The sequence below is a fragment of the Pleurodeles waltl genome, chromosome 2_2 (assembly GCF_031143425.1).
Source record: "Pleurodeles waltl isolate 20211129_DDA chromosome 2_2, aPleWal1.hap1.20221129, whole genome shotgun sequence".
Lineage (NCBI taxonomy): Eukaryota > Metazoa > Chordata > Amphibia > Caudata > Salamandridae > Pleurodeles > Pleurodeles waltl.
This window is the reverse complement of record NC_090439.1, coordinates 21,016,327-21,039,246: the sequence shown is the minus strand read 5'-3', so window position 1 is coordinate 21,039,246 and position 22,920 is coordinate 21,016,327. Positions and strand designations below refer to the sequence as shown.

Genomic DNA, 22,920 nt, shown 5'->3' with positions numbered 1-22,920 from the left:
CCATCAGTGAATTTTGCCATTTTCAAGGCAACCGTCCTAAGCCACATTTTTCCCAGGCAAGCTTGCACTGAGGACTTTGTTGTCATTCTTACTAAAAGTCATATCCATTGTAAAAAGAGGAATCTTTGGTCAGAAGTATCTTTCAGAAGAACAAATTACTAACCTTCTGTGACACTATTTTTGATGGTTACCTTATTTAACTGCAGATTTCACCCCCCACTCCCTTCTTTGGAATTACCTCTTTTTAATATCTTAAAAGGTTTAAAGATAGAACTCAGCACAGTTACCAACAATTGTTCAGTTCATGCTCCACGTCTTCTGGTATAGAAAGGGAAAACATAAGAAAGTGACGCCAGCAAGCTGGGGTGGTGCTTATATGTGGCTCTACTTCGTCATTTCTGGGGTGGCATGAAGTAAGCACAGAGACACTCAACTCCACCTTGTGGCATGCTGGAGTACTGCTATGGAGAAGATTTTTGGCCCAGTTGTGAACCTGGGGAGTATTCTAAGGTGAAGATAAAGTAGCCACAGAAAGAGCATTTCCAAAATGTAAGTAACTTTTAATTTGTGTCACTTTTACCTCAGTATCTGCTATAATACCGTAAAATACTTCACTGGAAATGTTGGTTGATGCAGTGTTGTCTTACAGTTTATTTGTAGTCTGTTCTGAGAGATTAGTTTATAGACAGTTCTTATGCCATAGTTGATAACTTAACACACTCAATTTTTTGAGGAGTATGTTTCATAGTCCTTCAACATAGTCTTCATTGATCACTGACATCCCTTGAAATGCACAATGTTCTCTTATCTGAAAATTCAGATACATATGTTTTTTATCTGCGTGTTAGGAGGCTTCAGTGTTCTGACTTCCAACAAGCCTCAGATGGGTCCGTGCAGAAGTTGAAGTGAGGAAAGCATGATTCCCTGAGGAAATTAGTTTTCTCAATTTTTATTGTTGGGGGATTTTTCAGGAAGATACACACCAGATTAGAACTCTTCTTCTGTGTTCAGTCATACAGTCATGATGCTCAATAGAAAGCTTTTATGATGCTCACTAGGATTTTGTGGTCCATTGTATTAGAGGCAGCAGGCAGTCCTGACAGAAGTCGACCTTCTCCGTTGGACATGAGATTAACTGTATCATCCGGGACCTATAGCATGGCTGCTTCCATATATCATTCTGGTCTAAATCCAGTCTGGTGTTTTGCTTTCAGGCTGTTCTCACTCCTGTAGTTTATCAGTTGTTTTAAAGCAGATTTTCAGTTGTTGTGGTAAAAATGTGTTAGATGGCTGTAACAAATCTGAAGCTGTTGAAGTCTTTTGTGGTTAAATCATGAGTTAGATCAGTGATACTCAAAGTACAGCCCATGGCTGCATGCAGCTCTCCTAACCTTTACATGCGGCCCCCTGGTTAATAGCACCATTGGGATGTTGTTAACTCGACTCAGCACTTACATTAAAAGATCTTAAATAAAACTGCAAGCATGTTTTTTAGATGTTAATTGAAGTGAAAGAGAGGAAGTAATTAGGATGCCATGCACCACTAAACTTTAGATACACCTTCATTTTTAAATACATCATGCAGCAAAATTGTAAAAATATGATAAAGTCTCTACAAAATAATAAAAAAAACAATTTTATTAACGCCTAGAACCGTTTTACCTTGGTACATCAGATTATATCAGTGCATTGAGAAGTATTTTTTTTTAAAGTGATACTTTTCAAGCATGAATTTAGAAAAAATATTTATTCCCCACACCCCGACAACAATTCCAATAGTGAACTAAGAGGCAGTCAGATGAAACGTGCACACTTTGGGTGGCCTGGGTTCCTATTATTCATGAACAACTTTATCTTTTATGAAATCAAATAAGGCGAAGTTTTTGTACAACACGCATCCTGAGGTCAATTTAAAAGCCAGTGTTATTCTCTGACATTAAAATATATGAACATCTTCTATGGAATGTTGAGGTTGGTTCAGCCAACCACAGGGCGTAACTACTGTTGTCTGCCACATTTCTTGGATCAGTGAGAGTGTAAAGCCTGGACATTAAGCAGACCGAGGTAGTGGGCGTGTGTTTTTGGCCGTATTAGATGTGATAGCCTCATTTCCCACATGCTGTTGAGCGTTAACAGCTGTAAATTTACCTTCCTTACATGTGCGCTCACCTTGCCGGGTGGGCAGTTAACAGCAGTTAACACCCTCTGCAGAGGTCTTTAACCTCTGTAACCTCCTGAGCAATGGGATGAAAGGCTTAATTGGGTGCTCAACATGACTTCATAAGAACTTTGAAACATACTAGATAATACATGTTGCTTTGTTAGTTCCCCTTCACAAGCTTACTCTTGACAAGGGATTTGTACACATCTGAATCAAAAACACATACAAATTCCAGTCCATTTTCACTAAGAATATATTGTGATGATGTCTGTTTTTAGCTGGTTATCTTTGAGACTGTTCTGCACTGACTTCAATGTGCCGAAAGCAAACTACAAATTGCTGCCTCATTCTTACAGTACGTCTCTTCTAGTAATCCTTGTGCTTCATTGCAAGTGAATTAATTTGATTTATGTCTTGGTCTGCAAGGTCTTTTTCATTGTTTTTCTGTATCATGTTGGTACTGCTTGTTATGGATTTAAACTGCAATTAATACTGTTCAAGCCTGCCTACTAGTTCATTCTTTACATGTTTGGTACTGTTAACATGTGTTACTTCTGCTGATATGTAATGCTAAATGGTTGTGTTTGCTTTTGTACAGGAGACAAGCCATATCACTGTAAACGTTCTGGGGAAGAACCCATGATAACATCGCCTATTGATCGCCATCCTGCTCTGGATCAGGGAGAATCCACCAATCATACGGATGATGTGTGTAAACCTGATGTTGGCACGATTTTTGCTGCTGCTTCTGAGACTGACGTAAAGTCTGAAGATCCTTGTGAAATAAAAATTCCCGTTTTTTATCCCAGCAAAGAGCTTCCTGGCTCCAGTAAGCAGTCCTCAAGCACTAGTGCTGCTTCAGGTTCTGGCCAGACTTCTTGCAACACAGTAGACTTGCACAATATATTGGCGCCTGATCCCAGTCTCTTGGATGAAAAGACCCCTGACCTCAAGGAGCACCTCAAGCTTGAAAAGAATAATGATGCAGGGCCAGCATTTGCTCCAGTTGATCTCAGTGAAAAGTCAAGCAGAGCCGCCTCATGCAATAAAGACTCTACCTCAGCCATTCAGGCTGCTTTGGTTATCCATCCATGTCCTTTCTGTGATCATAAGACATTCTATCCAGAAGTCCTGTGGATGCACAAAAGAATTTGGCACAAAGTAAGCTGTAGTGCAATGGCTCCCCAATGGATTCAACAGAACGGTTTCAAGAACATGAAAAACAACTCACTTTTCTTGGCAAGGAATGGGCGCACCGGCCCGCCTCCGGCACTCGGTGGCAAAGAGTGTCAGCCTTTGCCAGTGGCCAGATTTGCTCGTACCCAGGTGCCAGGTGGAGTGGCCATACCCAAAACCAATGCACCGCTTGGTGGAAGCACTTCAAAACTGCAGGGTGGATCTCAAACAAGGGACTATAACGTGCCTGGGCAGGGTGGCTCAAAGCCATCAATTCTTGATGGATACAAGCAACCCAAATTAAACCATGCCCAAGAGCAGCACAGCACAGCAGGTCTGCAGCAGAAGCCTAAATTTGAAGCAAACCCTAAAGTGGCACAATCTGGAAGCTATAATCGAAGCCACACACCTACCCAAAATCTTATACCCAGGCCAGGCACACAACCCTCAGTAAGCAAGCAAGTGGAGAAATTTGCAATCCTCCAGGGAGCTGCAAGTCCATCAACATTTAGTAAGCACTCTACACCTGACACAGTGAAGGGCAAACCCAACCTGCCACCCCCCTATCTCTCAGTTTGTAAGCCAGATTCGTATCTTAAGCATGAAGGTCCTTCAGTGCCTCTGCGGGAGTCTCAGTCCCAGGCTATGAATGAGCTGAGGACATTGGCCAACTGTTCAGCGGGGGCCAGGACAAGTCCTCTAATGCCGAACCAGCCCAGCTCTGCAAGTGCCCCCCCATCGTATAATTCCAGCATTAAACAAGAGACCTCATCTGAGGGGCACAACAAGCGCCTGGACATTTTGAACATATTTAAGACCTACAGCCCAAAGGACCTCGCCACACTGTACCAAAGCTGGGGTGCCAATTCTTCCAATCTGGATCATGCAGGTATGTTGATTTGGAACCTATTGTTGAGTTTTTGTCTTGGATTAGGAACTTTAACCAAAGCTCGAAGCGAGACGATTTTATTAATTTCTGCTCAATTGTTATCCCACTGGAGCAACTTGGCATTATGCCCGTTCCTGCAACAAGTGCTTTTACATCAAGGTTGCCCATTTGACTCCTACTTTAATGTTAGGGTGAGCTATTAAAACACAAGTCCCTCATAAAATATTATTGCATCAGACAGTTTTTCCTAAACTGTGGTTTGTAACCCACTGGTGGGTTACCGCGCCAATGTTTGGTGGGTCAGGAATGTCCGAGCAATAAATAAAGATGTCTTTAAATTCTGTGTTTATCTTGTCACATGCCAGTGCTTAAAAGACAGAGGGCCAGATTCACAAAGGTAAACTTTAACCAAAAGTTTTAAGTTTAGACCTGAAGTCTAACTTTACTTATAGTAAAGTTAGACTTTAAATCTAAGTTTAGTCCAAAAGTCTAAACTTAAACCAAAAGTTTAAACTTTAACCAAAAGTCTAAATTTACTATGAGTGAAGTTGGTCTTTAGTTTAAACTTTTGGTCTTAACTTAGACCACTAGTAAAGTTAGACTTTAGGTCTCAACTTGATCTTTTGGGCTAAACATAGACTTTTGGTCTAAGTTTACCTTTGTAAATCGGGCCCAGAGTGAGTTGTCAGACTATGTCTTCTCACAAATTGCTGCTTATTCTTTTTTGGTGTTTACTTTTTTTCTTTCTCTGACCTCAAATTGAGAGTAGTTTTTAAAGTGAATTACATGACAGTCTTGCTGGAGTATATGGAGTCTGAAAGGAAAGGCTGTAGGATAAAACAACCTGTACCTGTAAATAAGCTTCACATTCAGCAGTTAGGAAAGCAAAAACAAAGCACACTTTTGTAATTCTGAAGTGTGCTGCAAACAGATTTTAATAGGATTAAAACAAATCGAGAAACTGTACTTGGTCATGCACACATGACAAATATTCACAGAAACTCGATTTCCAAACATTATCATTTGTGTGCACTATAGTTTGATCAGTAAGATTGTATGTCTATGTAAAGTTAGTGGCCATTTCAATAGCAAATGTGCTGTCTGTAAACGACAGGGTGCTACCATACGATGCTTTAGTTACATTCAACAATCGTCCTGCCTCATGCCCATTAAAGGTAGGTGGGTTGCAAAAGTTTGCCATTCTTAAAATTGGATTGCGGTTCTAAGAATTTTGAAAAGCACTGAGTTAAGATATTGGCAACTCTGAATGATCCTCCGTACTTCCACAGCAAAATATGTTGTAAAATATGCATGTATATAAAGCGTCTTGTAATTAGTGGCTTCCTTTCCAATGTGCATTATGGGATGACTAAATTATGGATCCGAATTGTGAATATCGGAAAAATTTGTGCATAAAATGTATCAAAATCCAAGTTTGTCACCCTCTGATGCCTTCAAGGGATGCACACACTCTGGGCCTGATTCACAAATGTAGACATACACTTTTGTTTAAGTTTAGGAATGTTTGTTATTTACAAAGGGATTTATGAGTAGTAACTGTACGAGTGCTGAGCCTCCGCACATTAAAAGATAGGACAATTGTACACTTACAGAAAAGTGTAAATTTCACTTAGTGAATAAGGCCATGAGTGAGATGCAAGAACCTAAGTGCTCTCTTATCTCAACTCTGAACTCTTTTGCAAAAAAAAAAGATGCATTCAGAGATGGAAATACTTGAACTAGATGGAGCAATACATCCTCGGAGATTAAAAACAGTCACCTGCAGATGACAGAGGAATTAAAATGGTGTTATAACCTACTGAGCTATTACATCATATTTAGCGGGCTTCTAATCTCATAAGATTGAACTTTTGAAATTCTAATAAGCAAATTAGGTTTACATTTAGGCAATGATAGTACAATTTCACAGTAACCAAATCTGGATTCGTCCAGTAGATGGCAGATAACTGTCAGTGATCGAAAATAAACGAGTTTCATGTTTTGTGGAGTATTTATTTACACAGCGTAATCCTAGCCACTGTGGGGCAGTGTATCACATTGTACAGAGCAACTGAAACATGCGCTCTGCATTGAGTGCTAAAGAACATATGGAAGTCAAGACAAAGTCTTGCATATATTGTGGAATTAGTTAAATTGATGCATTTATGAAAGCATGTTTGTAACAACTATCATATACGTTGCATTTTACATTGGCATCAATATTGAAAGGCTTGCTGTTTGTTAGTAAATAGAATTTTTATAAACCAGTCATTGCCACACGCTGCAAAGGTGATACACAAGAGTGGAATAGGCCCTTTCAGAAGCCATTGGGAGGTTGGTTCTCAGAAAATGTTCTCTGTGTAAGTTTGACGTGTGTGGAAAAAACCTATAAACTCCTAGCTATAGTTGAAAACAAAGAGGATCTTCATATTTTTGCATGAGGAGATACCACTGCAAAAGTTTCAGTTGGTATTTGTTGCAGTCATAAAAGATAATGGGAGGGAGTCTGGGGGGAAGGGTAGGAGGAGTAGTGTGCTCAGGGAAGTTTGGGAACATGCGCAGTAAAAACTGTAAAATTATTCATAGCCGTAACCACGTGAGTGTTATATATTTACTTTGTTTTTTTCACACGTCCATATATTTTGTAAAGTTGCGACTGGTGAAAGCAGGCATAAGTGTCACTGAAAGTGTAATTAATGTAAATAGGTAAACCCAGCATTTAGGAGTCTAGAGGTTGAAAGAACACCGCACATGGAGAAATGTTTTCTGCATGAGGGAAGAATTCATATGAAGTTAAATGTGAAATTTCGCATTTTCTAGAGCACCCAAGAGTGTGTTAGGGGCTTAAAGGTCCAGTTCTGATGGTCTAACTGCAGAATCCTCACCTTTAGAATATTCCCCAGGTGCCAAACTGGATATGAAAATATTCTGGAAATGTTCATGGCAATGCTCTTGTGTGCTACTAGGTGCTTATATGTGGCTCTCAATGACTTTGTTCCATCCCAGAAGTGACGGAGCAGAACTGCATGTAAACGCTACCCTGCACAGCAAGTTACTTCCTGTCTTTCTGTGCATTAAGTGGATCCAGGAATTTGGTCCCTTTCATCGGTTTCCAAATTCTCCTATTATTTAATTCTGGTGTGGAAGGGAACAGCATCCCCACCAAAGACTACAGGGTTCAAGCCATGTTGTGATTGCCAGAAACAGGTATCTGTGATGGACCCTCACAGGGTCTGCCTCTGGTACTTGTGCTTGGGCACAGTTTCAAGCTACGTGAAGAATATGCCCTCACCCAAAGGTGATCTGGGTCCGCGAAGCAAAGCTGTATGTTGTCGAACACCGAAAGAAACCTGGGACCTCATGTAAGTGCCTCTTTAAGTCAAGGGTGTAGACATGTTTCCACTTAATGCTGTTCCTCTGACGGGTCCTCTATGAGGTAGACCGATAAATGAAAGTCGAAGAAGAAACATGAGAAGTCAAAGTGTGATTCAACCCCATCCGCTACCTTGTATCCAATGAAAAGTCGGAGGGTGTCAGTGTACCAGTTGTTCTCACTTCTATGTCTCGAAGCTGATTCTCCAACTGGTCCTGTTGCTCCCCGAATTTCCAGGTCCATTGGTGATGCTGCAAAAAGTCAAGGCCTTCAAGGAGGCCATGCTGCACATGTTTGGCACTCTAACCTGCTCCCTCTTGCACCCCTTCGGGCCCCATGGATAAGCCAAAGCCTCCAGTCAGTTTACCACTAGCGGATCGGCCCTCTGCATGGTCCGAGCACCTCAACTCCCCCTTGGAGTCCATACTGCATCGGGTGCCAACTTTCGCTCCAGCTCCAAGATCCATGCTGTTCCACTGGCGCCAGTCCTGATGTAGCTGACACCCGAGGTGAAGAACCTGCTGACTCCAGCGTTCATCCTCCAGCTCAATCTACTTCAACCTTAACCAAGGTCATGCCTTGATTCAACTCCCATGAACACCTCCCAGTACATCCTGATTCTAACAAAACTCTTCCTTTTCTAAGAAACCTCCCACTGAGCCGTCATCGCCTTATTAGGTCAGATTCTGATGAGCCTGACAGCAATGACGGAGATGCTGAGGATGATTTACCCCAACATTATGACGAGGGTGGTATTTACATGGACTTGCAAGAGACCATTGGTCTGGATACCTCCCTGTAAATAGCTGATGTTACCCACTGGACCCATATTGAAAAGAGTGCATCTTTTGCTGGGGTGATTAAACATGCAGCTGAGCTCCCCTCAGTAGATGTCAACACCAATATGATGACTGAACTTTTGCACTCAGGGCCAGTGTCATGTGAGTCCTCTCTCCTATTTCATGAAGCTCTAAATTACACCCTCGGGGTACCTGGACATAACCTTGTTCTTGCCTTCAAGTCAACAGGCAGATGACAAAACTCCATAGGCTGGCTCGAAGCATACTGGACTTTCTTACTCAGCACCAGTCTCCTGAAAGTTTGGTGTTCCAAGTTTCCGCCATTAAAGTTAACCATATCGCATTTTCTATTGCCCCTCTGGACAGGAAGTTGAAAAGGATTGGGACATCAGGAAAATGGATGCTCTCCTTTGCCAGCTTTGCATTGAGTTCAGTCACTGTGGTCTGTCTATTAAGCCGCTACATGCACGCCCTTTGTCACACAGCCATTGAGATCTTGCCGGTGGTTCCAGAGGAGTCTGGGCCTTTTTTGCTCAAACAATTTAAGACAGCCAGGATGCAGCCAAATATGTAACCCAGGCTGGCCTGAACTCTACTGACTCCTTGGGACGTCAGTGGGCACTGGTGTGGTGCTCCATTGCCACATGTGGGTGAGATCCACTGGCTTTTTGGGAGATGTGCATGTGTCCCTAATAGATATGTCCTTCAACAGACCCCACCTTATTTGCAAAAAGGCGGATTTTGCTCCTTGAACACTGTAAGGAAAGCAGAGACACAGCATATTCCTTGGGCCTTTCTCTCCCGCCCGAGTTACCTCAACAAGTTTTTGAGGTTATTTGAGGGAGCTGGCACATTTGCACCACCAGACTCCACTGTCTTCACAGCTATCAGTGCACCCCTTTCGTGGCCGTGTCTGGGAGGTCCTCCAGGTCACCAGGTACACTATTCGACTCAGTCTTCCACCACACAGCATCAGCTTTTAGGCCGGTTTTGCTTACCCTTAGTGGCACATCCATCCAGTGGGAATCGGGATCAGACATTTTCTACCAAGGTGGCAGACCACCACATCTGACAGATGAGTCCTCCTGATCGTCCAATAAGACTAGACCACGCCATTCATTTCTCACCCACTTCAGTTTCCTCCCACTTCGGAGCAGTTTTTGGAGGAGCATCTTTCCATCTTGCAACACGAGGTGCAGGCTGTATTTCCCCAAGGGACCATTGAAAGAAAGTCAGCTTCAGAGGTAAGGATGGGTGGCTATTCTGCTACTTATTTTTTGCTGAAGGACAGAAGACTTCATCCTAATTTATATCTTAAGCCTTCTGAATGCCTTACTCTGTAAGATCAAATTCATTTGGCCCAAGTTCTCTCTGCCCTGGATCTAGGTGAGTAGGTGGTTGCCTTGGATCTGCAGGATATGTATTTTCATGCAAGCATTTTGCAGTGCTACAGCCACTCCCTGCCGTTAATGATAGGCCAGGAGGGATTTTCAGTTTACCTTGCTCCCCTTCAGTTTTACCAGTACCCCTAAGTGTGTTCACAAAAGAGACGCGGTAGTGGTGGCACTCCTTCAACGGTTAGGGATGCCATCTTTCCCTTACCTTGATGACTAGCTGCTGAAGACCGGCTCACCACAGTCAGTCATGGTTCTTCCCCCAGGTGACGGTGAACCTCCTGACATTGCTAATGTTCTCAACAAGCTGAAGTTGCACCTGACTCCTACACAGAGGCTCTTCTCTGCTGTGGCCATTAACTGGATACAGTGCTGCTCCGGGGCTTCGCTCTGCTGCAGTGAGTCCAGGACAATTATGATATAATCTAGTGACAGCAGCACTTAGACTTCTTTGTCTGTTGACCTCATGCATCCTGCTTGTCACCTTGCCTAGGTGGCATATACAGACTCAGTAGAGGGAAATGAAGTCTCAATGGGCCTAGCACCAATGAACCCTATCAGACATCACCCAGGTTTCAAAGAAAACTCAACAAGTTCTGTTGTGGTGGCTTCTCAACCACAGTGTAACCAGAGGCAGACCACTCTCACCTGGAAAATATTCTCAAAGTGATCAATCTCCAGTTAGAGTATCCACCAGAAAGAGCTTGTTCTGGGAAAGTATGGCAATCATGGATTTCTCTAACATGCTTTGAGATGTGTGAATATGAGCTGTAGACAGAAATCTTTGTCAGTTCGTCCTTGGAGTTCCTACTTGTTTATGAATTAGGCCTTATATTGTTCATTGTTGAACAACATCTGCATGGTCACTTAGCTACAGGTGCTCTTCCTCAGTTGCTGGTCCTCAGTCTAGCTCCGCTTCTCCAGAAATGGCCAGTCAATCTTACATATCAAGTGTGGTTGTGACAGCCAGCGGGGTGGTAAGATTGCATCATCTCAACACTGACTGCCTTTTTAGTATTAATGAGACAATCTCTTGAATAGCAACAGCCAGCTCATTGTGGTTAATTAATATGAAAATAAATAATGCTAGTAGGGTAACATGACACATTCCGGGTGCCACTTTGCTGCTTCAGTAGCATTTCTTTGATTTGCAAGCTGCTTCCACAGTCGCTGAAATTTTAAATTTTTTAACCAACAATCCATTGCTTTGCAACCTAAACCTCTTAACAACTTTTCCTGCCACCTCGAATACGAGAATTAGATGTTCTCCCCCCCTCTGATTGCACAAATATAGTTAGTGCTTATGCTGCTTTTCGCCATTTAATCCATTATTCAAATGTGTTCCACAGCACAAACATTAAGGTAGCCTTCAGATGGACACCCCACGTTTGACCGAGTCAACTCTCTGCTCCCATAAACCTTTCATTATCGAGACACTCCAAGTTATGATCTTCCACTTTTGATTTCTTACCTCACCCTATTTCGTCAAATTTCACTACACTGTTATTGAAATGAAGCACTCCCCTTCTTCCATTTCAACTAGCTGGCTGAGATGTTCTGACCCCTGGTCTATAGCCAATTGGCATACAAAATTCGACTTTTCAAATGTACTCTCACCCATATTCCTAGGTTTGGTTGTGAATTTGGTGGAATATGTTAGCTGTACGAAAACCTTCTAAAAAAAAAAAATGCCTTGTGAGTTCCAGACTTTCTTGCCACAAAGGGTTTGCTGATTGACATCTGTTGACTTCCGGGGCACCCTGCAATATTACATTCCTGACCCACTAAACCTGCATGATCCGTTGGAAGAAAAGAGACGTTATTAAGCCCTATCACCATAACAACCACGCACTATGCAGCTGACACGCTGCGTAGATCCTTGTTACCCGTCAGCAAGTTGTTGGTGCAACTTGAGCTCCATTCACCACAGAAGTCTTCTTTGCAGAGTTCTATAATCCTTCTGTTTTGCCCATCATGCCATTGTAAACACAAGGCCCTTGTCAATGGCGTAGCCAGGGTGTTGGGTCCCAGTGCAAGGAAGGAAATAGGTCCTCTGGCTGCTGTTTGATACTGTCTCCTGTTGTGACCTAGCAACTCCTCTTCTTTGCATATAATCTTGTTCACCCTTTTCTTGTTCATTAACATCCCTCCAGATTCATTGTTTCGTCCCCTGTGTCGATAAGTCAACATCCTATTAAATGCTTCAGGCTGCATAGACTACAGTTTTTTATTTTCTCTTGCCTGTCTTCATTTCTGCTCCTTTCTTCCCTGCCGTCCGCTTCCTCCATCTGTTTTTATCTCTGATGTTTGCCCTTTGTTTTAGCGTTGCCTCCCTTTTAATATAATCCACTCATTTATATCTCATTGCAGATTACTTATCTTATATCTACCTCCAACAACTCTGACTTTTTGTGGTCTTTAAATGTATCCGTGCCTCATCTCTAGACTTGTCCTCTCTGGCCTCTTTGTGCATGCTGCTTGCACTCGTCTTGATACGCCTGGTTTTTGCATTGGATGCTGTTCTAACTCACTTCCCACTATTGCTTCTAAACACTGAACAGCTTCACTTATTTTCTGTGTCTCCTACGGTCTTCCAGAGCATGTTTCTGTATCATCTTTTAAAATCCTTTACTTCCTATTGATTTTCACACTTTCTTTAGGGTTGACTTCAAAATCTGCCAGCAGCTTTTCGTTTGTATTTTGCTTTGAACCTTAAATTGCTGTGTACGCGTGGCGAAGGTACAGTATAGTTAAAATGAATCGCACAGTGTCAGAATACGGTTAAAGAAAAGTATGTGTGTGTCGCTCTCTCCCTCTCTCACACACACACACACACACAGCTGTTTGAAATAATATCTTTCATCTATATTTAAGTGATCAGACAGCGGTTTAGTTGTTGCTTTAGGAAGCCCCTCCCTATTTAGCCATGCGAGCAACAGTAGCCCCACAGTGTTTATTTCTCAAGTAGAACAGTGGTACATTACATGATTTTGCTAGACACGGGGTTGGACAGTTTATAACAGCGAGCTGTATTGTATTATTGAGAAATGTTGGGAGAGACCAAGCTAAAACCTGTTTCTAATGCTAGACGAATTAGACAAAGTTGGTTCTAAAGTACATTTATGTAATACCTCATTATTGGGCCTGTCCTTGCCTTGCGGGTCAGATGATATTGGTTACATGATATCAGTGATTCGTATTTCCGGTTGGGGGTTTCTCTTACGGCCAGACAGCCTAGGCTGACGCTCCAGCCCCACAGTTCCGTTTCCTGCCCTTCTAAATGCCAGCGGTGCCTTGATCTGGCGTGGTATAATTGGTGTCTTTAAGCCCTTTAATTGGCCTCTCTAGATGGATTTTGTTGGATTTCCTCATTCTTTACATTGCAGACACAGAAGTAAAAATAGTACTTTAAATAGCGTTCTCCGTTAGGGAATGTGATGTAGGTGGCGATTACCAATGTTTCTCGGTGCGAGAAGGCTCCTTTTCGTGGTAGGATTTGAACCTGGTATGAAAGCTTAAACGGAGCAGAAAAATAAAATGTGGATTTGCATATGATGGATATCTATTTGTCTGAGAGGGATTTTCGACCTTGCAAAAAAAAAAAAAAAAAAGTAATATAAATCTATTCATAAATGCAGAAAAAATAATGAAAGTCATGCATGTCGTTTTTGATCAGCAGCAAAAAAGAACATTCAGCCCTTTAAGTCAGATACTGTAAACTGACCTTTTGAGAAGAGGAGAGGTTTCAGTACTTTTCCACAAATGCTAATCGCCCAGAAAACATGTTTATTAAAGGCTGGTGGACGGCGGCCGTCCAGAATGACACGTTCATTCACAGATGTCTTCAGTCCATGCCTGCCAGGCCTCAGGTCAGAGCGGCACCGGCAGGCAGGTAAGCCGACGATCAAGAGTTGATGGTTCCGCCATGGCTCCCGCTCACTCTGCATTTGTCTCCAATGTTCGGCAGGCCCCGCGGGGGACAGCCGGTCTCTTGTTCTACTCACTTCCGATTAGCCACGTGACTCGTCTCCGCCACGCTGGAAGTCACTCTGACTCGCCTGATCTACTGCTTGACAAAGCTGGGTGATGGCTGAAAAGTGTATCCAGCTGCTCGGGGAGGAACACACACCTGACACGCCAGCCCTGGCGCGGGCACATCATGGGAAGCGCCTTTTAATTCACTGTAATTTATGCACTTGCGCCGTCCTGCGTGCGCCTGGTCTGTCAGCCTGTGCCCAGATGAAGCCCGACAGTTGTCATGCAGGGCCTGAGGTAGCCTCATATAATGACGCATTAGACATACTAATGATGTTTTCTCTGGGCGTAACGTTTTCTTCTCAACGTTTTCTTCCCTCCCTGTCTGTCCCTTGTTCTCCTACCCACCTCCTTCCCACCACTGCAGGCATGCTGAGGACACAAGCGCGTCAAGGAGACCACGTCTGTATAGAGTGTGGGAAATGCTTCAACCAGCCCAGCCACCTTAGGACTCACATGAGGTCCCACACAGGTACCTTTCTTCCCAGACCATTTTGTCTCTCCGTCCAGTTGAATTTGTTCAAAGAAGTCCATGTACTTTTAAGAAAGTGCATTTCTTTGCCTTGGCAGCCAAATGTCTGTGCAATTTTAGTCTCTCTTTCCCGAAAACTTCTTTTCAGCCCCCTCATCCCCTTATATTTTGCATTTGGTTTTGTTCATTGTTCACCCTTCATTGAATTACAGACATTTTCCATTGTACATATCTTAATTTTGTGAGGATGGTTTATCGCTGGAGATTAATTTTTCATGCCCGTTTCATGGATGCTTTACTGAAAAGTCTTAATTTGCGAATCGTAGATTTCCCCTTACGGTTCGCATAGATTTCTGACTTTTCAAGGATTCACAAAGATCTGTTGGCGTAGCCATGAAAGGTCCAATTCTACTCCTGGAGATTGTCCATGTGGTTGACATCTGAGAAAGTACACCTGAAGAAAATGTGGATAGCTACATTTTGTTTAATCTCCTCCAAAGAGAAAAACATTTTCCTGCAGAGAGCCCAATTGCAGTGCACCCCATATCCTATATAGGGGCCCTTTTCCATTGTTTAAAAGGCAAGTTAGCTTTTTTTAGGTGTAATTTTGCCTGTGGTAGACAATCAGCTGTAAAAGTGTTATGAATATAGGCAGATTTACAGATTTTACTGTAATTCCAGCTTCTATGCCTCAACCTGTAAATTTAAGATTATGGCCAATCTGCTGTAGCACCTAGTTGTCCACGGTTGTAAGCTTCATATCCTTGTTTAAATCTCTGCAAATACTCCCAATCAAGCTTTAAAGAGTTTACTTATGAAGTTCACATGTTTGTGCATCCAAGTACAATTTAGATGCACACAAATGTTCAATAATTGGCCTTTAAAAAAAATAAAAGGTTTTGTACTAACAAAAGCGAAAATACCTCATATGATAAGTCCTTCTTGATCTCATCACTTGTCTGACGTAACAGTTTGATGCAAAGGAGGGTGTTCAATATGAACTTCTAAAAAATTTTGCAAGCCTTCCATATTTCCACTTAGGAATGAGCTGCGCTTGGTAAAGTTTGCTTGTGTGTCAATAAAAGCGTGAGAGATACATGCAGCAATGCTAGGGTAGTGAGGTTCCTCGTCAGAAGTGCGAATGATGGCCTCAGAAGCCAGCCTGATGCGAAATGACAGAGGCCAAATGGTAAGTAATGCAGAGCGAGGGTCTCTCTCCACACATGCTGATAATTAATGTTGTCAGTGATTGCTCTCTCCAGCATAGAGTCTGAATTAAAAAGGCCAGTGGCCCTAGGCTGCCATTAGCACACTCTCTCACAGTAAGTGTTACAGTAAATTGGTACGTTCTGGCCACAGGCTAGGAGCTGGTGTCTTTTCGTTTTTTTCATTGTGGTTCAACTGTAATGGTCTCAAAATAATGTGCAGACACGAGCAACGCTTCATTGTTCATTTGTTAACAAGCCCCCTTGTTCCCACAGTGGTATTTGAGTCTAATGGACTCCGAGGTACGGAAGTTCACACCACCTCCGCAGATGCCCAAAAACAAGTATGTTTTCAGATTAATTGGGTGTTTTGTTTTTTAAATGTGGGGTTCGGGGATGGGGAGGGGAGTAGAAGCTCATTCATCGATACTCTTCAGTAAAGCACAAGACAGTTTTGTTCTTCATGCGTGCCTACTGTGTTTTTTGCCTTTAGGGTTGCTCTAATATCAAATCTCATATGATCTTTCATATTTCTATTAATATTCAAATTCACAGTGGAGTTATGCTATCTTACATTTATACTGTAGACTAAAATGCCTTTAAAAGCAATCACATAATAAAATAGAAATAGCAAATTTCACATACAAACTGTGTTAATATAGCCTCTTTCTAAGCACTTTACATCTTTAAAGATTTATACACGGGTACGGATTGAATAGTCTGGGGGGCAAACTGTAAATTTAACATCATTGGTTTTCAGCCATGTACCCATCCTGTCTCTCCTACAATGCATATAGGTATATACATGTATTATGTTTTTTCTGAAGAGTATGCTTTTTACTATTGCCTCACTAGAGATTTTTTTTGCCTCACTTTTTGTGGACTGTGTGGTGGTGTACTTTCCTGTTTCCAGTTTTCAGCCTCTTTCTGTTTTGGCAGTTTCTCTACTCCTTATTTCCTTTTCCATCGACACATGCCTTAAACTTGTGTTTTGTACTGTCTTCTTTTCAAAGACTGTTAACTTCCTTCATTAGGAACACATATTTCACTTTAATTTTTACATGCAAATGTGGTTGACATTCTTTACAGTAAATATCAACCACGACGCAGTTCCAATTTTTGGCTATCTATAGGAAACAATAGTAGCAAAATTAAAGTAAAATGCACTGAGATTTACATAAGGTGCATTTATATAGGGCACACCATAATCTCAATAGTTTATTTACACTAAATAACACATTTGTATTCTCCCCTACATAGTATGTATTATATGGGCTTATAAAAAGTGAGTTTGCCCAGCCAGGATTCTGCTGCATCCCCTATAGTTTGTACACAGATCTGTGCACCCAGTGCATAATGTACTAAGCTGACTCACAACTGAAAATAGTAAAGTACAGTTTGACTCATGAGCATCCTCCCTTTTTTCAGGATCTAAAAAGGAGAGAGGTGGTATTGGACTTTACAAGATTACAGCTAATAGGCAAAGGCAACAGGACTTCACACTTAGAACTGGATCATATTCACATCTGTAGAATCTAACATTTAATGTCCCTTTTTGGTTAGTTCACATTGAAGTCAATCCTCTTTGAGACTAATGTGCTATTGAAAGGACTGGTAGAGACTGTAGCATGGGTACATATCCAGGCCCGGGTGACATTCAACTAGGCTTTTTGATGACATCTTCAAAATTTGCTGACAATAAACATAAATTGAGGAATCAGTTTAATAATTGCTGTTCAGCACCCTGGTGAAGCATCCACCATCTTTGCATTGACACTATTTTAGGATATATAGGGCCTAAATCATAGAGGCAACTTACACTTTTTAGTAAGTTTACACTTTTGAGTAAACTTGCTTTTCAGTATTCACAAACGTAACTTTTAACTTGCACTTTTGTAATAAGTCCAGCACTATACATGTCCAACCACTGGTACCGCAACAATCTCCCTATATAAAAGTATGAAGGTAGGGACTTAACTAGAAAAGTATAAGTAACTACAAAAGTGTAAACTACTACGAAAGTGCAGTTTGTGAATACCAAAAAGTAGTAAATATACTAAAAAATGTACGTTTGAGTAGCACTTTGTAGTACTAATGTAGGACTCCATAATGTACTACAAAGTGCTGTTTGTGAATCAGGTCCAAAGGTGGACCACTGCATAGAGTGTTGTAAAAAAAGTGACTCATACTAAATGGCATATTGTTCAAGAACTTTCCACAGTTGTGGAATAAAGTGCTGAGAATAATTTGGAGCACGATTAGATAGAGGTGATTTTAGCCAAAGTTGTGTATGGCTTATTATAAAGTTCTGTAAGCCTGTGAGCGAAGATTAACATGGGTGGTGATTGCAAGGGGGCAGAGCCGATGGAGGCAGCATGCGACTTTTACTAAGCTGTTGCTTTGCTTAATCATGGGCTTCTCTGGGGCGTTAGCATTACCTTGGTGATGTTGTTGATGCTGTGCTTGTGGGCATTTAATCCTGACTAGTACTGAGGCACACCCAGGATTGGCAGCATTACCGTTTTAAGCAATGGATATAACATAGAATATTGATTGCGCTTACAAATAATGTGCTCTGGCCCATTCGGGATCTGCAAGCTGGTAAAGCTGGTAATCCTGTTGTCCGTGGAGGTTGAATGAGTAATCAACTGAGCCTTTCTTTTACTTTGGGTTATAGTCCTGAATTTTACCCATGCCACCCTGTCTGTCATACACACACCTTTGAGTAGTAGAAGTCCTCTTCATTTGAGAGGGCCAAATGAAAATCGTTTAATTTATTAGAACATTGGAATGTTCAGCACGCCATTGGAGACAATGGAGTAGCCCCAGGCTTTTAATGGCTGGTAAAAGGCCAGAGCATCAACATTCCAATGTTTGTTGTTCACAGCAACAGTTGGAAACAAAGGCTTCACAGAGCCCAAGGGGATTTCAACACCCTCAGGCTCTATGAGGCCCTTGTTTTACTAATTAGAACATTCTGCCCTGATAAGGCGGAATGTTCTAATTGCTTTATAGCCTGCTGTAGCTGGGTTATACGTGTTGTTAAAGGCCCAGTTCCTTGTTAAAAGCCCTCGCCTACGGCTCAGGCCTTTAAGGATGGAGCAGGCTTTTAATGGCTGGTATAGCATCTTTAGGACTGGCTGTAAAGCTATGTTAGAGCATAATCGTTGGGTTCTTTGGGTATCCGCCTTTTAAGGCATGACCCCTTAAAGTATAAAAAGGATCCAAAGGGCCATTGTTCTCTTTAATGGGGTAATTCGGTGAAGAGAACACACATGTTTGATGGCATGTGTGCCTGTAGATAGCACATGCTCTGCCTACTCCTGCAATCTACGGTTTGGTGCGGATTTGTGTAAGTTGTTTTTCTTCAAAGAAGTCTGTTGAGTCATGGGGCAAAGTGACTCCTCCTCTCGGCGATAGTGCACATTGGCATCAACTCCATTGTTAAATTGTCTTCTTTCCGCCATGGGATTCCGACATGTTCTTCAGTGCTCTGGTTCGAGGCCCTTTTTCAGGCTATATTTGGTACATTTACACCTCTGTTCCCATTGGTATTGTTCTCAATCATGTTTTCTATTTCCTCCTTCGAAAGTAAAGGAATCTGTACCTCATCGATTCGACATGCATTGTTCGCGGCCTTCGGGCTTTCCCGGTCCGGGCCTTCTTTTCTCATCTCATCGGTCTCCAACTATGATGAACTGCTAATGGAACCGATTTCATTTTGATTTTATCCTAGCTGCCACATAAAGTATCCTCGCAGCGGCCTCCACCAGGTTTCTAAAATGTGCCTGTCTCCTGACCACAACGAGAAGAACTGTGACGCCTGTTGATTGTTCTGATTGAAGAAAACGTTGCGGGATCACAGAGCACATCGTAAAGAGATGCAGCGTAAGGACTTCGAGAAGATCCTCGACATCTTCGAACTCCATAACATCAAACGGGGTGAAGAACTGCACCGGGTTTCGGCAGCAGAAGAGGAGTCACTTTTCATTCCAGGCTCCAAGTCAGATTCGGAATTACAGCTCAGTGTGCAGATCCAAGATATGCCCTTGGAGCAACGTGCAGTGTGTACTGATGCTCCTGTCCAGCCTACTAGAAGACACTCAGCTTCAACCAAATTTACAGCTTCTGGGCCACCACTGCCTTCGGGCCATGGTAGGCACAGACCATCTAGTAAGGATGTCCTGCCCTCGGGCCCAGCACCAAGAGCCAAACCAAAACACACCTCTAATGTTTTGAGCCGACCAGTCTTGGTGCCAAGCCGAACATCTTCCTCGAGTGCTTTCACTGCCACAACTTCTGCTCCTAAGACCTCACCACCGAAACACAGTTCACCTTTTGCCCTGAAACATACCATCTTGGAACCGGAACTGATATTAGGGACTATGGCAGAGAGGATTGACCCGAAGCAGAAGAAAATACACATTCAACCTTCTGTGGGATGTATTTTGGCAAAGGCAGTTCATTTGGTGCCTACTCCATCTAGGTGCCCGCTTATTTTTGAGGACGTGTTTAAACTATCCGCACCTCCTAAAAAGAAGGGCATTGCCACTAGTCCTGTACATCCACCTTTGCTACCTGCTTTGTCACTGCCTCCTCCACCACCTCTACCTCTCTCACCACCCCCACCTTCACCACATCATACATCTAGTGATATAGGTGATGTTACACCTCAAAGCTCCCCACAGCCTTACACAGTGAGGTTGGTAGTATACATCGAACAGCCATAGATCCATGGGATACCTATGACATTGACCCTCTTGAGGATACCGACCCGGAACCTCTACCCAGCTAAGCCTTCACCCTTCAATTATGTTGCAACATAATTCCAAGTACTAATAGCTAGGACAGCTGCATACCACTAAGTCCCTTTACACAAAGACCCATTAGAGGAGGACCTTCTATTTGAAACCCTAACTTCCACTACCAGGGCATGCCAGCATCTGCCCATGGCAAAAGCGATGATCAGACATGCAAAAGAGATCTTTAAAGAACCAATAAGGGCACGTATTATTACTCCATGAGCAGATAAAAAATACAAGGCTGCACCCTCAATTACTCAATATATTAAGGGCCAACTTCCACCAGACGTGTTAGCTGTAGCTAATGCACGTAAGAGGGTTAATTTACTAACAACATCAGATTCCCCTCCTCTGGATAAAGAGGCCAGGTTAATTGATGTGCCTGGTGAAAGAGTAGCTGCTCAAGTAGCTAACCACTGGTGCATAGCTAATACTCAAGGGCTGTTGGCAAGATACAACAGAGCCCATCGGAATCAAATGGAGGAACTCTTACAGCATTTCCCCAAAGAGTATAAGAAAAAAGTCCAGGAAATCATTCAGGAGGGTAAATTAATCTCCGACAATTCGAATAAATGTGTCCTTGATGCAGTGGACACAGCAGCCAGGAGCGTGAATACAAGTATTTTAGTACAAAGACATGCCTGGCTTTAAGCCAGAAATGCAACAGACAATCTTAAAGATTCCATTTGACCATTAACATCTGTTTGGTCCACAAGTGGACCAAACCTTAGAAAAAAATTAAAAAAAGACAATGAAGTTTGCAAATATATGGGGCACTTTAATCTCCCACTACCCGGGACTCCTTTCGGCACCCCTCATTCAAACATGGCCCTAAGCCAACTTCAACTGATGCCTCTACCTCCTCCTATAGGCAGCAGTATCAAAACTCCCCTTCAAGAGGTTTTTACAGAGGCTTATATAGGGGAAATAATTCAAATGGACGGGAGAAAGGTGCCTTTACTCATATCACCCCCTCCACCTCCAAACACTGACTCGCTTCTTATTCCACCGGCCATGAAACGCCTGTCTACACCAATTTTTTCCAGCTTGGAAAAACATAACAACAGATCAATGGGTGTTGGACATTATCCAACATGGTTATTGCCTGGAGCTAATTAAAACACTTTGAAACATTGCACCACGAAAAAACACATTTTCCATAGAACATAAAGATGTGTTAAAACAGAAAGTACAGCCACTCCTTCACAAGGGAGCTATAGAACCTGTTCCGCTTCAACAACAAGGGACAGGCGACTACTCCCAATACTTCCTCATCCCCTAAAAGAGATGGGTCTCTTCTACCTATTTTAGATCTCAGACCTCTCAATCAATACATCCTTTCGGAACACTTTCATATGGTATCCCTACAGGATGTGATCCTTCTGTTATAGGAAGGAGAATTTGTCTGCGGTAGGTGTAAAAGACACTTACCTTTCCATTCCAATTCACCCTGCTCACAGCAAATATCTCAGGTTTGTAATATTAGGAAGGCATTACCAGTTCAAGGAGCTTCCATTCGGAGTCACTGCTGCACCTCATGTTGTCTCCAAGTGTCTGGCAGTAGTTGCAGCACCTCTTCGCAGGCAACGGATAATGTCTTCCCATACCTCAACGACTTTCTTATCAAAGCCAGTACATTCACATTACGCCAACAACACACGTAAGCCACTAGTCATCTTCTTCACCGATTAGGGTTTATAATCAATATATAGAAGTGACATCTGCAACCCTCACAGGTTCAGCAATATTTGGGAGCTATCCTCAACACAAAGTTAGAATTAGCTTAATCAGATTCATTCAGAATTCAGAAAGACTCTCTGTTGATAAAACAGATATGTCCCATTCAACCGTATAACAGTCAGAACAATACAGAGTCTTTTAGGAATTGTGGCATCTTGCATTGCAATAGTACCATGTGCGAGAGTACACATGCGTCCACTGTAGGAATGTCTAACAAGCCAATGGTCTTAGGGTCAGTTACAAGATCTAGTGTTGGTGAACAGCTGCACTCATCATTCTCTGCAGAGATGGAACATACAAAACTAAAGGGACTGCAGTTTCTCGTCCTTGTTCCCCAGATCATTCTCACAGCAGACACATCCCGCATAGGATTGTGTTTTCATCTCCAAGACCTCACAACACAGGGACTTTGGAACTCCAAATCTCAAGACCTACACTTCAACCATTTAGAACTTTAAACCATTCATCTAGCACTGAAGGCTTTTCGAGTTTACAGAACGGGCAAGACTGTATTAGGCCGGATGAGCAACACAACAGCAATGTTTCATCTACAAAAACAGGGGGACACACACTCTCTCAACCTATCATGCCTATCTCAGGCAATTAGGCACTGGGCAATATGTCACCACATTCACTTGTTAGTGGAACACCTCCAGGCATGAACAACACTATTGCCGACTTCCTCAGCATGATGAGGCAACAAGTCCAAGAGTGGGAACTCCACCTGCGAGTCCTCCTCCCATACTTCCACAGGTGAGGGTTTCCACAGATAGACCTGTACGCAACTGCAGACAATCCAAAATGCCCAGACTTTGCTTCCAGGCTCCCACACTCACTGTCCAAAGGCAGTGCTCTATGAATGAACTGGTCAGG

The 22,920-nt window shown here is 42.6% G+C and overlaps 1 protein-coding gene across 6 annotated transcripts in view; it reads left to right on the top strand.

The window, feature by feature from the left end:
* ZNF516 (zinc finger protein 516) overlaps positions 1–22,920 on the top strand; it is a 353,996-nt gene that overhangs the window by 316,157 nt on the left and 14,919 nt on the right. For 5 of the 6 annotated variants that reach the window (XM_069219430.1, XM_069219434.1, XM_069219429.1 and 2 more), the window contains 3 exons: positions 2,760–4,226; positions 14,196–14,300; positions 15,782–15,849. In XM_069219430.1, coding sequence (XP_069075531.1) covers positions 2,760–4,226; positions 14,196–14,300; positions 15,782–15,849 — 1,640 coding nt within the window. The remainder of the gene's footprint in view (positions 1–2,759; positions 4,227–14,195; positions 14,301–15,781; positions 15,850–22,920) is intronic. The other variant, XM_069219435.1, reaches the window with a different exon arrangement.